We start from the raw sequence: 16292 nt of genomic DNA, 5'->3' as shown, positions 1-16292 counted from the left end.
ATATATAAATATATACACACACATACATATACAGAACATTATCTCCCTTAACTTAGTAACATTTAAAAATTAAATAACTATTATTTAAATTGTTAGATCTTTAAGGTACACAAGCAATATAAAAACATATTTGGATTTGTATCACCGCCTGAGGCATTAGTAACAAGTGATGACATTTGTTCCGCAAATAGTTCCTATTATATTTTATTCAATAAAACTACAATCTCAACTCAAAATTCGATGAATAGAAAAACACCAAATGAAGCATTTACATAATTTCCCAAATAAGTTAATAAAAGAAATTTAAATTACTAAACCAAAGCAAGAATTCAAAACTGGAAATTAAAAATTTAATCGGAAAAGCATCAAGATTCTATAAGTAAAATATGTTAAAACAGAACACTTTAATTGGTATCATTCAGCAATGATGAACATGGTATATAAATTGAAAATTTCAAAAATTAATTTCTAGAAAATTCAAGTAAATCAATGTTTTATTTTAAAAACCAAACAATTGCATGTAAACCTTTCTGTAATTTCAACTTATTGAGTTCAACAATATACTAATTTATTGTCAAATACCAGAAAATGAAGCAACATGAACATGTAAAATATATTTTTAATGAAACTGAATTAAATAATTATGACCATTTCGATGATATCAAAAGCAATACACAGTAAAATTTATAAGCCAATGATGAAATTCTAAGGAATATTAGGAGAGAAATAACAATTATGAATACTTTACTCTTTTTTTAAATAGATTAGTTAATTTTAAGAATCATAATCTTTTATTAAATTAAACTGTGAAAATGTGGAAGACAAATTATTGTTAAGTATTAAAGAATTAATTTAAAATAATTTAGTAGTAAATAAAATAGAGTAATAAAATGTAATGATCAAGTTTTATTCCAATTCCTTAAGTTTTATTTTCTACATTTATTTTTTTGTAAACTGATGAATAAAAAATTCACATTGAAAATACACGGTTTTCACTACACTGACTAAGAATATGAATTCAGTATTAGACACAGTTTTTAAAAATTACAACAGGCTGAACAGAGGAAATGGTAAAATAAATGAAAGAGTTGGGATGGTCTTTTTTTAACTTACTAGACTCATTAATAATCAAAATAAGTTTCAATAAGACAATGGTCGAACAACGACTTAAGGTAAAGATTTCAACAGAACTGTCCATCTTCAATTAGCTTTAGGAAAACCAATTATCAATATTAGGAAAAATAAAATTGTTTTTATTGTTGATCAAAATAAACTGTTCACAGATTCATTTTTAACATAAAAAAAAGTAATAAAGTCTTATGTCTTCTTAACACAATTACAAATAAACTACAAATAGAAATTTCTCATAAAGTTATATGATTCATAAGAAATCATATTTAGTGCAAAAATAACAGTGAAAGAAAATAACTGTTCCAATTAAAATTTTAGAAATATTCAATAATATAAAACAAATTTAACAGTTAAAATTATTGGACTATATTATTGTCACATAAAACAGTGATAAATTTCTGAAAACTTAGTAGGCAAAAAAATAATTTTCTTTACAATAGTCTTAACAATATTTCATGTTAATGAGATTACTAACTTTCATCAGTCAGTTGCCATAATATTAAACGTACAACTGGTAGACTTACTGACATTTAAAAAAAAAATATAACAGAATTATATATATGCATTATTTTAACATTCCAACATAATTATTGCTAATTTATCTGTGATAAAGCTAAAAAAACATCAACAATTACTTCACGAAGACACAATTGATGCAGCCAATAAATTAATCACATTTAGGAATAGCAATTACACCCCGAAAGACTACAAAATACAAGAGATTCAAAAATTAATCAACAGCATAGAATTTGTAAACAAGGCAATATTGGATAAGAATGGACTCTCGCAATAATGTTGATCATAATTTTAAAGCAAATTCAGATACAAGTGTCTAGCCCTTGTCTTAATCCCTAACTTGTCTTAAATTAAGATAAAGTTATGATTTTTTTTTTTTACACACTACACAATATAAGTTTAGGGGGAAGTTTACAAATAAATAGTCTTTTGAATCCATAAAATTATTGCAAGTGGCTTAAATTAAACCAGCTATTAAGAAGTTAATGAAAAAGGGCTTAGAGCAACTTAAAATAACAGGAACTTTTGTGAAACAATAATCTAAATCAGGAAAGTATTCATAGATAAAGAATCTATTTTTTTTTTTTTTTTACGTTTTGTAAAAATAAATATTATTGATGCACAATATCTTTGTTTTTAATAAATCCTATTATAGTTCTTCCAATGATTAATATTTTATTACCCCTGATACAGAATGGGAAACCCTAAAATAAAGGTGGTTTAGCATCCTCATGACCATTATTATAGCATCAACAAACAATTAAGAACAACATTTTCTTACAATAAACATATTTTTCATCAAAAATCAAATTTATACAGCCACTTATGATTTTATAAAGTTATCCTAATATCAACTTAAATGTGGATCATTAAACAAAAAGTTTATTTTAATTGTAATATTAATCTTGACCATTCAATAATCAAAAACAAACAAAAGCAGAAAATAAACCTTGGCCCAAATGTAAAAGTTTACTTAAATAAGTATATAGACAATGGAGAACTTAGATAACCTAATTACTTGTATGTTGAGAGGACACACGTACTCTCACTGTCCCTCTGATGCTGTTTCCCCCTTTTCTCTTCCCTTTCAGGCCTTTGAATCCCAAATCACTAATACAGTCCACAAAAAAAAAAATTGAAATAAAAGCAATTCACAATGCACTCCATAATCTGGAAGATTTCGTAAGTTTTTCTAAATTAAAAGGTACCTTTCAGTTTTTGTTACATTATCGTATAAATAAATTCCTACAACTAATTAAATTTATTTATCCTCAATTTTATTTTTCCAAATAATTCATGGAAAATTTGTGAGAAACATACCCATTAGCAACAAATAACCAAGAATATGACAAAGTTAAAAGCTACTGATAACTTTTATAACTGATTTTTGTAGCTCATAATTTCCCAATCCCAAACATTCAGGAAAAAAAAACAAGAAACTCTGACAATCAAATGCATAAACAAATAATTATGATATAATAAATAAACAGTCCCAACCTATGAAAAAATAGGTGAGTTATTTAAACAAAAATAAAACCTCAAAATAAGATAGTCCCCATCACTTTGTTCAAAAAATTAATTTTTGTGTAGACTTAAAGGATTTATGTTTATGAGTTCATAAAGAATATTCCTAAGGCAACATGATGAAAACAAATATATACATATATATTAATGTTTTGCAACAGCTTCAGGATATCACTAGTTTATTTATATCATCAATTATACTTAAGTTCAAATGATTTAGGAGATTGAGAAACTGATTTATTTTAATTAATCATAAATTCAAATTTTAGAAAATGTGATACTTAGGACAACAAAATTCCATTTGCAATGGCAATTCTCATACATCACCATGATAAACAAGCCAAACAAAACCATTAACAATTGGTCTCTTCATACAGACCAATTAGTTCGCTCTCTGCCTGCTTCAAACTGTTTGAAAAACAATTTTACACAAGACTAACAGACATTCTTCCAAAAAAACTGACCCTGCCTATTAAACAGAGATACTGACTAATATTTCATCAGCTCTGGAATAAAGGTAATATGCAGTTGGTGTATTACTTGATGTAGCTCAGGCATTTAACAAATTATGGTATAGAGGACTTCTATCTAAACTGAAAACATTTATCCCTACTGCTTATTACCTCGGATTTCTCTCTTTTCTTTCTAACAGGTTTTTTTCTGTATCGCAAGGTTCAAAAACATTTTATATCCATTCAATTAAGGCCGGAGTGCCTCAAGATTCGATTCTAGCACCCCTGTTTTTCACAATATACATGATCTCCCATTCAACAAAAACATCCTCACAACAACCTACACCAATGATACTAGATGTATGAACTTCATGAAAGTTTCACTGACACATCAAAAATACTTAGTAAAAATTCAGGACTCATTAATCTTTGGAAACTAAAATTAAATAATGACAACTCCCAACACATAGCATTCACACTCCATATTGACACATGTCCCCCAGTATAAATAGACAAACCGATTCCATAGACTAATTCAGTAAAATATCTAGTTGTTCTTCAACAGCAGGATGATATGAAGTTTTTGTGTAAAGCAGACACAACACATTAAATCAGTATAAAGCTTCTTTACTCTCTATATCACAGACAATCCACACTAAAATTGTACACTGATTACACACAAACACCTACTAACTGAAACCCAGTTGGACAGGACATATGCTTCGCAAATATATGAGACAGCCAAAAAAAAAATCCCATAAACAAGCTACAAACATTTCAATCAAAAACACTGTTAGATTACACAATCTCCATGGTACATCAGCAACAGAACACTGCACACAGACTTACACATACCTAGTGTACAAAACCACATTAAAATGTCATACAAGACATTTCACCACACCAATAGACTGATACAAGATATAGCTACAATAAACATTCCCAACACCACGTACCAAAGACTAAAAAAGGGTAGGACAAAGGATCTTCTTAGCTAATTAATGAAATGAATTAGTCAGGAAGATGTACCAATAGGTACCGGTCTCTACCATGCCATTTGGTAATGTTGTAAGATATAACATATACTGGATTCACATATTTTCAAAAACTAATAAAAATTCAATTAAATGTGGTAAGAATTGAAAGAGTTATAGATATAAATAACAAGGTAATAAAGCTCTGAAAATGGAGATGGTTAGGGTACAACCCTCATAAAATATCACATTAACAGAACTCGACAAAGCCTGGAATAGAATCTCCAAGGCCACTTAAGAGAGAAATACAGGAAAATCCTGGTAAATGAGGTGTAAAAAGGAAGTCAGATGTAGTCTGGAGTTAGAGAGCTGGCAAGAGACAGAGCCAGATGGCAGAACTTCGTGGCAATCCTACGTTCACTTAAAAGATTCTAGGATTTAATCAATCAATCAAGAAATAGAAATACAGTGCATTCATGTTCTTATCATGTTACCTCCTAAATCAAGATAAAATTTCAAAAATGCTTGAAGAGCAATCTGTCATACACATTGGGAGCATATTAATGGGACGGTTTTCCACATCAAACACAGAATAACATTGAACCAGACTATGCTAAGTGTAAATTAGTAACTTGTATATAATCAATATATAATGTGATATATAATCGCTCTCCCTAAACAGGTTAGAGTATTTGGTTACTCTCTAATAACAAAGTCAAAAACAGTAACATTTTATAAAAATCAAATGTAGCCCCCACAAAAGAAATCACTTGTAACTCTTTCTGAAATAAAAATATATTTATGTAAAGTCTTCTCAAATGAGATTCATAACAAAATCAATACTTTGACAAGCACTATTTAAAAAGGCCTTTTGATTTAACTTGTTTTGTTTTTTTACTATTAAAATTTGGATGTCCAAAACACAAATTTTAGTATTAGGGAATTGAGCAAATTTCATTAAATACTTTAAAGTAAGTCAAAGCAGAGATGATGAAAGTTTGGAGAGTTTTTTACTTAAATTAAAAATTAAAGACTCAATCTATAAAAAATTATAGCTGATTCGAAAAGGTTTTCAATAAACATAGACATGTTATTTAGAAATACATTAATTTTAAATAAGCTAAAGTTATTATTTGTTTTTGAATGAGTGAGAAACAAAGGGGTTTAAGTGACAATTTTTTGAATAAGAATAACAAAAATTAACTAATAATTTCACAATTGAATCAATACAGAAGCGTAAATTTAGTTCAGGCACAGGTAAGTAGAAAAAACTATTTACAACATTGTCTCGTGTACTTCTTGGTTTCTCTCCCATTCATTTCAATTAATACAGGTCAAAACAACTGAATAATAGGTTTCATGTGGTAACTTAGTACAGGTAATAAGAGCAATAAGAGCTTTGTTTGGCACATTTCATACAAATCATATTATATAGGAAGTATTGTGAATATAAATAAATTAAAAAAAATAATAATAATAAATCTCCAGTCTTCTTAAATGAGATTCATAATAAAACCGATACTGAATTTAACAATATCAACAAGTACTATTCGAGATGAGCTTTCGATATAGCTTTGAGAACAGGAGAAAAATTAGCACAACACCAAGTAGATGCCCTCCTCGGAGGCTTCCTCACTGACAGGGTCTTCTTTTCATAGTCTACATCATTGTCTCCTACAAAAAATAAATCTTTCACAATTCCTAAGTCAATCTTCAAAAATCAAGTTCTATGACTTTTATTTTTAAACTATTTTAAAACAATTTTAGTAAACACTAATTGTGATTGTTGATGAGATATAGTATATAACCAGTAGATTAGTAACTCAATATCAGTTATTGCTTGTGAATTAACTGCTACTCAACACTACATTATTAATCTGAACAAATTTAATATTACATGATTAAAAGATTAGCAGCAGAGATCATACCGTAACTAACATTAAAAAAACAAACTCATATCAATAAAAAATACAAACATGTAAACATTCCAATAAAACATATGTAAAATATCACACACAAATTAAACAATACTAATACAGATCTAATTACTAAGAGCATAAAACATTCCTAAACTATTATTTCTTTTTAATTTTTTTCTAAGAATTCATCCTCCTAAAAATATACGGTGAAGCCCTTTTTAATAAGTATACTAATAAGTATTAATAAGTTATACTATTATCACTGAAAAGCAAGATTCAAATATTTCTGAATAATACCAAATAATTTATTGCATATGCAAACCTGATAGCTATATTTTATATTCAATCTTTTAAACCTACTGTTTTGGGTAAAATTAGACAATATATGATCTAAGGGCATCATATTCATTTTAGCAATACAACTCATTCCTTAATCAACACCATGTGTGCCTATGCCTATTTATAACCATTTGCATTTATATTTATTATATCCAATATTATAAATAATACCAATAAAAACTATTACTTAGTATAAAAAACCAACTAGAATTGTATAGTGAATTGTTTAAAAAAAAAAATTACATATAGTCCAGTTAGATTAGACACTTAACTCAACATTCAAAAAATGAAACAGCGACCTCCCTTACATTGTTCATTATCATTGGACCATTATATCCGAAAAATTCTCCCAGATTTGTGCGTTGGTTTCAAGTGTGGGAAAGAGTAGAAGAGGGAAAAACACATACTTAATCAGTTTTTCAATTTTATCTAGAAAAATATGGGAGGGTTGGAGAAAACATTATTCTCCACCAAAACTGATGTAAAGTAAATTTCCTACCAAATTGGTCATATAAAATTTTTCCAGACCAAGTAGTTTTTGAGTTAGGGATAGGACAAATATTATAATTATACCTACACCTAAAATTCCAAAAATGGAACAGTGAATTGTTTAATATTGTTTCATACCATTAGTGCATTACTAGTGCATTAATTTCTTCATCTTTGTGCATCAGGTTTGGCATAGAGGTGGGGTAGATATGGTAAAAATCCTGTTTTATCAGTTTTTTCCTTATGTCTTAAAAAATGTTGGGATCGATAATATGAGTTTCATAAAAAATTAAAGTACATTTAATTTCATATAATTTTTTTTACTAAGCCATATAGTTTTTAAGATATGGAGGGAACAAATATTAATCCAGTCAAATAAGATACCTACGCCTAACATTCAAAAATTAAAACAGAGACCTGTTTTGTACTATTTAGTAACACTAGAACATTATGCGCGAAACAGTCCCATATGTTGTATTCTGATAGTTTTACTAAGTTATATTGAATCAAACTAAGAATGCATAGATAAATAGCTAAAAGTGAGATGAAAACATCAATAATTAAGTTTTTTCAATTAATAAAATTAGAACTGTAAATTTAAAATGGGCTTTCACAGTACATCTGTTAACTCATAATAAAGTGAATAATAATATATACAAGTATAAGTAACAATAAAGATATAACTAAATATGATTAACAGGATCTCTAGCTCTAGGTCTATTACATGAAATGAGTAAAAATATGAAAAGGACCTGAGAGAGGTTGATTCAGTCAACAAGCCATGAAAGGATTCCCGTCCTTGGTTTGTGCTGTCGCATTCGTGAAGCTTGCAGGGTTACTGCAACACCATTAAAAAAAAACAAAAAAAAATGTTCCTGTTTATAAACATCAATTTCCTTTACACTCAGTAAATAGTTAACAAAGAACCTTTAGCAAGTTCAGTATTCAGTGAATTAAGACAAAGCAGAAACAAAAATGCAGTGCAGATTATAAGCTAACACATAACTGGCATCAATTCATTTAAACCTTAAATTAAAAATAAAAAAAACATTTTTTTTTTTACAGCATACATGAATCAAATTTAAAGCACATCTACATTTTTAAAAATCTTAGATCAATTAGTCTGATGAATAAACTAATTATATTTATTTCCAAAGAATTTTTTTCCATATTTTTTTTATTCAGGAATTCCATAGTTTCTGGGTCTTTTTATTATTTACAATTTCAACATTTTTTTTTTTTTTTAAAGCGATACATTAATTTATTATTTAATTTCTTTCTGAGGCACATCCAGCCTTTATTAATTAAAAACGAAATAATTGTGTAAATATTCCCCCAATAAGCATACGAGTAATGACAAAAATTATCAATTGTTTGCACTCAAAAATTAATGCACAAACTTATTAAGTTTCTATAATGGACCATAGACCCTTATAAAATATACCTGAAACTAGAAAGTAAAAAATTAATGGACTTTCTTCCTGAACTTTAAGCCTCTGTTCACCTATCTTCCGTTTATCTCAGGATTTTTTTAGGAATAATATCATTTTGGGAAATTCAGGTAATGAGACATAGACCACTACAATGAACATTTAAAATCAAAGTAAAATTCATAAAATTGAAAGAGGAGAGACAAGAAAAAAATATTAAAATAAATGCCCATGAAGCTAGTTTGGGAAGATAAAATTCTAAATAAGTCCAGTGAACTGGATCTTGGATCTTTTTATTCAGTACAAAGAAAATATGAACATCCCTACAAAACAAAGACAGACCCCAATACTTTCTTTTGGTATAAAAATGGTACATCAGGATATAAGAGAATAATCAATCAGGATAGAAGAGAATCAAAGCCATTTTCTTTTATGGAAGGAGTAAAACAGAGGAACAACTTATTCCAGATAATTATTAAAATAGATAATTAACAAAATATAGAAAAGAGAAAGAACAGAACAGAAATGAAATAAAGGAACATTTTTCCAAATATTAGTTTAATTTTTGTCCACAAAATGTTGTTTTGACAGATCATTCAAAAAACTATAATGTGGGGAGAAGAACTTTGCAGAAAAGGAGTTTGACACTGAATGATTTAATATTGATGATTCAATACGTTACAAAAAACACAGATCTAGATGCATGATTCGATTAGTTTAAAATACAATATATTCTCAAGAGCTCATAAAACTGAATGATGGTAAGGTACCTCCCTCCCTCTTAACAGAAACTTTAAATTAAATTATTTTTACTTAATTTACTTAATTTTACATCATTATCAGAAAAGAAAAATATGAAAGATTCAAAACAGTTGAAGATATTGATTGGTGATAAAATACTCAAATTGAAATATTTTGTATTAATGTAATATTAGTAACAAGTATAAGTTAATAAGTATTGTATAATTTTGTCGATGCCAGTGAACTAGTAGGAGAAAAATCAAGTTTAATAAAAAATGGTGACGTAATTGATCAAGAGATACAATAGTTCAGGAGAAGGAGACTAATAAAGCAGGAATAATAAGACAACAAAGGAAATTATGCCATATCTTTTTTGGGATTCTCAAATTGAGAATTTCGAATGGGCAAATTGGCATGTACCTTATCCAGAATCTATTATTAGGAAATAGAAAAAACAAACTAATTTCCCCTAAAAAATTACCAATATTTTCTTAATAATTTAGTAATCCAATTAGATGTAAAAAAAACATAAAATACTATGGAGGGAGTCTATTTTAAAAAATCAACAATGATTTCATCGTAAACAACATAATCAGTAATAAGGTGAACTAAAATTTCAAAATGACTTAGATAATGGAAAAAATATAAAATTTGAAATAATACAAAAATAACTTAAAATTATACCACATAATCCCAATGTGTGTTAAAAATATGTGCATGGTTAAAATGTCAAGAGGGGAGATTACTATCTCATTAACCCTTCATTAAAAAATCTGTTTAATGTACACATTAAACCATCAAATAATTTTACCCTGAACCAATAAATTATCTATTACTTAGTTCTGCTAACCAAACAACTTGATCAAATATTTATGAAACAAACATGCACAAATTAGTACCTCACCAAAAATGTTTTTATTTCCAGAATTAAATGTAGTAAACAAATTATATGAAGCTTATGTTAACTAATTCTAAATTAAATAACTCCTGTAAAAAGAATACAAATTGTTACAAACACAAAAAATGTGATGAACTAAGTAAGAATCAAACAAAACATCAGGTAGAAATTTGCCAGTTTCAATCTTGACATTAGTTAAAACACCCTTTTTATGAACAAAAGCCATGATAAGATAAAAAACGATTTTTTTTTTTTCTAATTTGGTCTTTTCATAAAAAAGTTCTTCAGCCTTTTTTGACTAAATCCAAAATTAGGCTTTTTAGATTAAATACAAAATTGGCCTTTTTTTTATACTACATCACAAAGTTTATACGCACATCCTATTGCTAAAAAAACATTTCTATATCAGATGGAAATAGAATATATTTCTTTGACGAAGGCTTTACTGCTTAATTTTTAGGATATGTTTATTTATAATAATATTTTTGATGTTATATATTGATGCTGAAGATTTCCAGCAAATAAAAACTAAGTGGTTTCACAAATAAATCTGTGGAAATCATTTTAGAACAACAGCATTATGAAACACAGCATTGTTTACGAAGGGAAGGAAGAGTATGATTGGATGGTTATAAGTACATCATTTTCAATTCATGTAATTTTTATACAATGAATAACAAAGTATGAGAAAGAGCATTACTATCAAGAAGTATTTGTCCTTTTCAAATCCCTAAACTAGAAAACTCTAACTTTTTTTTAATAAACGTTTTAACTTTGCAGACAGACTTGGTGCAAAATTCTTTTTCCAGAAGTTAGAACCTAAAATAGATCAACCTTAACCAATCTTTTACCAGACCTTTCATATTGTCAAGGAAAATCTACCGTTTGTTTGGAAGAAGAGTGCCAAAGTATAAAAAACTGGAATTTTACAGAAAGCATTTGAAGTATATCTATTTAGATTCATTTATTACTGTAATTCAATTCCCTAACAAAATATTATATCAGAAATACTTTTAATTAATAATACTTACCATTTTTGTTTAAAAAGTGATTATTCTTCATTTTTGACCATGAATCATGAACATTTTTTCTCAAAGAGATATTCATGCAAAAAAAAGAAAAACCAAAATTTTCATATTGTGGCACTCTTCTCCTAAGTGAGTGATATATTCATCAGAAGTGAGTTTAATAGATCTCAAAATGGCTAATTTTGATTATGAAACAAAAAGAAAAAAAACAAATTTTATATTGTCTGTTCTATGGATCCAGCTAACTTGTGCGGCACCCTTTAGTTGAATTTTTGGTATTGCTTATTTAATTTTAAATGGCATAAAACAGTCTTATCACTTATTCCGAGTTCATCGACATATTCCATAGTACTTTTTGAGGGATCAGATTCAACCACTGCCCTCAGTAGGTCCATACCCAGTTAAGTACATCTAGGTGTGGGAAGCCAAATTTGAAATCCCTTTATGAATCCCCCCTAAATAACTTGCGAGTAATAAACGCTAAAATGTAGAAAAAAGTGAATTATTATTTATTGAAAGAAGATACAGATAGAAATTTTCAGAAATTGTAATGGACCAACTTAAATTTAAAAAAGACAAACTTTTGGAAAAAAATTCTTGGTTTCAAAAAATAAAATGAGAATAAACAGATGAAAATAATTCAAACAGTTCCATAGCAATATATTAATGCTAAAACTAAATACTATGTGAGTACAATAGGTGGTTTTCATTTCAATAAACATCACAATAAAGTTTACAAATAGAAAAAAAAAGCCTTGAAATAATAAGATAGTACAAGAAAATAAAGAGCAATCGCCATACCATAACAGAGCTTTCTACATTTATAATCGATAACAATGTTTAAAAGCTTTGATTTTAAAATATATACAATTAGGTACACTTATTTGGATGCATAAATAATGAAAGAAATATTTTGTTAAAAAATACCTCTAAGCTTGAAAACATTTAATTTTTTGTAGTATGGATATTTAAGCTCAATAAATAAAATGAGCATAGAAAAGGAAATTATAAAAAATCAAAATTTTCATGGTCATAATAGAACTAAGAATGTAGCATTTGTAATAGAATGAAATTCACAAACTAAAAGATTTGATTTCATGGCTCCACTAAAAGAAAAAAATAATTGGCAATGATCCATTCCTCATTTGACATTTGACACAGTAGACTACTCTACTTTCTTTTCATGATTCTTTCAGCACTGTAATTATAGTAAGAAAGCATATCCAGTAGGCAGCAATCTTTGGTTTCATTAAAAACCAGCAGGTTTTTAAAAAAAGAATAATAAGACTCAGGTTGATAACTCTGGGATAAGCAAAAAGTGAGAATGATTAAATAAGTTCAGTAAATACGATTTTAATCAAGTTACAGGACAATTACAAATGTTTGCTCCAAAAAAACCTGTCTATGATTGAACATCCCACATTAAGGATTAATTAATAATCAATTGAAGGTAATGAAACAGAAAAATAACAATTTTAACAGTTAAAACTGTACATAACAACTGATAACTTCTATTCAAATACTATTTTCTTATTCAAGTAGTCATTTCATTATTTCTGAGATTTATGGACAAAAGTAGTATTGTTTGTAACAGTTATTACATCTCCTGTTCATTTTTAACCTAATAGCCTTTTGTAATTTGTTTTATATTCTTGTCTATTTTATATTAAAACTATTTTATTTCTTCTTTTTGTTCATTTGTATATAATTTTCTTTTCAATCACATATACATGACTTTAACCCTACCATAATTTACTTTTTTTGTATCTTATTATCAGACTGTCAAAATATTTTTAGATGTTTTGTATCTTTTTAGCCCTGATGAAGGTCTACAAAGTGGGGCAAAACATTGGCAAATAAATAGTTGTTAACTTTTTTGTTTTCTTTTGACTGCACCCCTGACCATCTTCTTCATAATTTAAAATAATAAGGTCAATCATTTATAAATATTAAAAAAGTAATAATTATACACATAAGTAATCTCTATAAACTTTTAGAAAACATATTACAAACTAATGATACAGCTATTTCATCAACTAAAAATTTAATAATCATTGACTTCTTGTGGGTGGTAAAAGTTTCTTGCTTCTCGAGAAAATTCTCTGAAGGAGTTAGCTCCAATATTAAGTGTCCAGTTCAAAATCGAATATGGTTCGATTCCCAAAATTTTTGTTGTGGTCAATTTTTAACTCCCTTTTGGCCATTTCTGGCATATGAAGTGGTTATCCTACAGGTTACCAACAGATTCTAGCCAGAATAGGAATGTAAAGATTCATTTATAGATCTGCCAAAAAATAATGTTCAACTTAACCAGGCCGGATTCGAACCAATGCCGTTTCGCACCAAAGGTTTTGCTAAGCTAACACCTTAACACTCTTGGCTGCCATGGTCTCAGGCAGATGACACTACAATATTTATGTCAAAACTCTAAGCAAATATGTAAACATAAATACTACATGCCAACCACTAATATGGCAGTAACTGACTTGATAGACCATTATGAGAGATCTTTAGATTTCACAACACTACTAACTCCTTGATATAAATTAGTCTAACCATGAAAGGACAGTTAAGTGAAGTAACAAAGACTTCCCGACATAACTAGCCTTTTCAATGTAAATACATTGATAGAAAAAATAATGTTTAGCTTAATTAAAATTATAATAGTCGACTTTATTTTTTATAATTATTCGATAAAATCAACAATTTTACTTGAGGTTAAAGAGGTGATAACCACTATATTATCTTTAACTTTATCTCCTCAAGTAAACGGTGGAAATCAGAATCCTTAAGTTCAAAATTTCATTCTATAACAGCATAAAAGCATGTTCATTGTACATTCAAAAATGAAAAGAGCACTTAAATAATTAACATTCTTGCACTGAACTATTTTTTAACTATTGTCATTGACTAGTTAAAATATTATAATCCAGTATGACCAAATGATCAGAACATTTTGATCTGTTTACCAAAAAGTTCTTAACGATATATTAACATGAAAAAAATTACGAAATCTTTTAAAATTTATACAGGAAAAAAAATGACAATAAAAATTTCTTTTACAACTTATATAGAATTAACAAATAACTTAAAGAACATGGAAAGTACATTTTAATTTCTTCTTTAAGCAGAGAAACACATAAAAGAAAAGAAAAATAAATAACATAAATATGAGAAATAATCAAATCCTGAAGCATTTTCATAAAACAAGATACTGACATACAAATAAAAAAAAAAAAAAAATAGGTTTTTATTTATCACTTAACAATATAAAATTAAATTGGTGAAAGTCTTAATGAAAAGGGTTCATGAAAGCTAGAATAAATAAAATAGTTACATAAGTGCCATATTTATTTTTATTTAAGCATTTAAATATAAGTTACAGGAATTAGGAATAATAAGTAAATAAATTATAAAGTTTTCCCTCCTTCAACTTAAATATCTCATAGCTGACATTATGAGCAATCAAAATAAAAAATAAGAAAGTAATAACCACTGCCATCAATGAGCAAGATAAAGGTATATTAACTCTTTTTACGATAGTAGCCATTTTATTACTAAGTCTTCCAAGACGAAAATATTTTTTACAATTTAAATTATGTAACTGATGAGTAAAAAACTTTTAAGTATTCCTTTTTAAACTGCGATTATAATGAAACAATTCTATGATATGCTTTTACTTTATTTCTTCTAATTTAAAACATTTTTTTGGGAGGTTTCTTTTTATAATAATCAGAGATCAAGTACCTTCCTTTGTATTCTATATTTTCCATTAACTTACATGTTAGTGTTTCATAATGCCTATCCAGGCCGGCCCATCTTTAGAACTATATTTTCTAAAATTAAGAGTTTGTACGCATGATATACTTTATTTCTTCTTACTAATATTTATCAGTTTTACAATTTATAAGTTACTAGACACTTTTTTCCTTTGCCTAAAGTCTGAAAACTGTTACAAATATTTAACATCTTTTGTCCACATTTTTAGAAAATTTCAGATTAGGTTGTAAGTTTGCTTGATTGAAAATCAACTGATCAACCGATCATATAACATGGCAGGCCTATCCTAGTGTCTGCTCTGATCTTTTTTTTCTGATGTTTTGATCTGTTTGTGTTAATTTTCTATTAGCCTTTTGTTGCGGCCAAACATATGTTTAATAATTGGTTCCAAACAATAAATAAATTGATCTGTTATGTTTATGAGCATTTGGTATTAGTATGTTTTTATTTGCTACAGAGGTATTAATAATACTAGTATTGTATAGATACACTGGGTCAGGCGCCCTTATCTACCTAGTCAGTAGTTGCTAGTAGGCTGGCCAACCCTCATATTCACATCAAGCCACGGCGGACGGCTCTTCTCCTCTAGGAGGACAATTCTCTACACAGGGCCCCATCACTCAGGGTGATATATAGACAACTTTATTTATGTCGCTAAGACGAACAATAATATTTTTGATATATAGGAAGATGGTCAGGGTTGCGGTCAATAGTGAAACAAAAATAGTATACAACTATTTATTTTCCAACGTTTCGGCCCACATTGCAGGGCTTCATCAGGGCTAAAAAGATACAAAATGAAACTATGTTAAGATAAAATGATAGAAATAAAAATAAAAAGATACAATGAAAAGAATAAAAAACAAGTAACAAAGGCAAGAGTTATAGTTTCATATAAACGCGCAAGAGTGGGGACCACCTCCTTCCCACTCTTGCGCTTTTCCGCTTCAATGTTTCTGTCTGTTCAACTTATTCATTTGGACAGGTATGTTGTCCTATATGGCTCTCTACTCATTTATTGTCATTTTTTTCATTATTATTATTTTTTATTTTTATTATTCTTTCACGACG

At 27.8% G+C, this 16292-nt stretch overlaps 1 protein-coding gene across 6 annotated transcripts in view; it reads right to left on the bottom strand.

Moving 5' to 3' along the window:
* Positions 1 to 16292, bottom strand: part of RtGEF (Rho-type guanine nucleotide exchange factor) — a 40776-nt gene that overhangs the window by 4734 nt on the left and 19750 nt on the right. The window contains exons 11-12 of one of the 6 annotated variants that reach the window (XM_014437480.3): positions 8097 to 8182; positions 6086 to 6271 (exon numbers count right to left, since the gene is read on the bottom strand). The exons of 4 other annotated variants lie outside the window; for them this stretch is intronic. In XM_014437480.3, the coding sequence (XP_014292966.1) occupies positions 8112 to 8182 (71 nt within the window). In that variant the 3' untranslated portion in view covers positions 6086 to 6271; positions 8097 to 8111. Of the gene's footprint in view, positions 1 to 886; positions 6272 to 8096; positions 8183 to 16292 lie in introns of those variants that run through there. One more of the 6 variants, XM_014437464.3, reaches the window with a different exon arrangement.

Source organism: Halyomorpha halys, unplaced genomic scaffold, assembly GCF_000696795.3.
Source record: "Halyomorpha halys isolate HHAL.00 unplaced genomic scaffold, Hhal_1.1 Scaffold52.1, whole genome shotgun sequence".
In the NCBI taxonomy this organism is placed as follows: Eukaryota; Metazoa; Arthropoda; class Insecta; order Hemiptera; family Pentatomidae; genus Halyomorpha; species Halyomorpha halys.
This window is presented reverse-complemented; position numbering and strand designations above follow the sequence as displayed.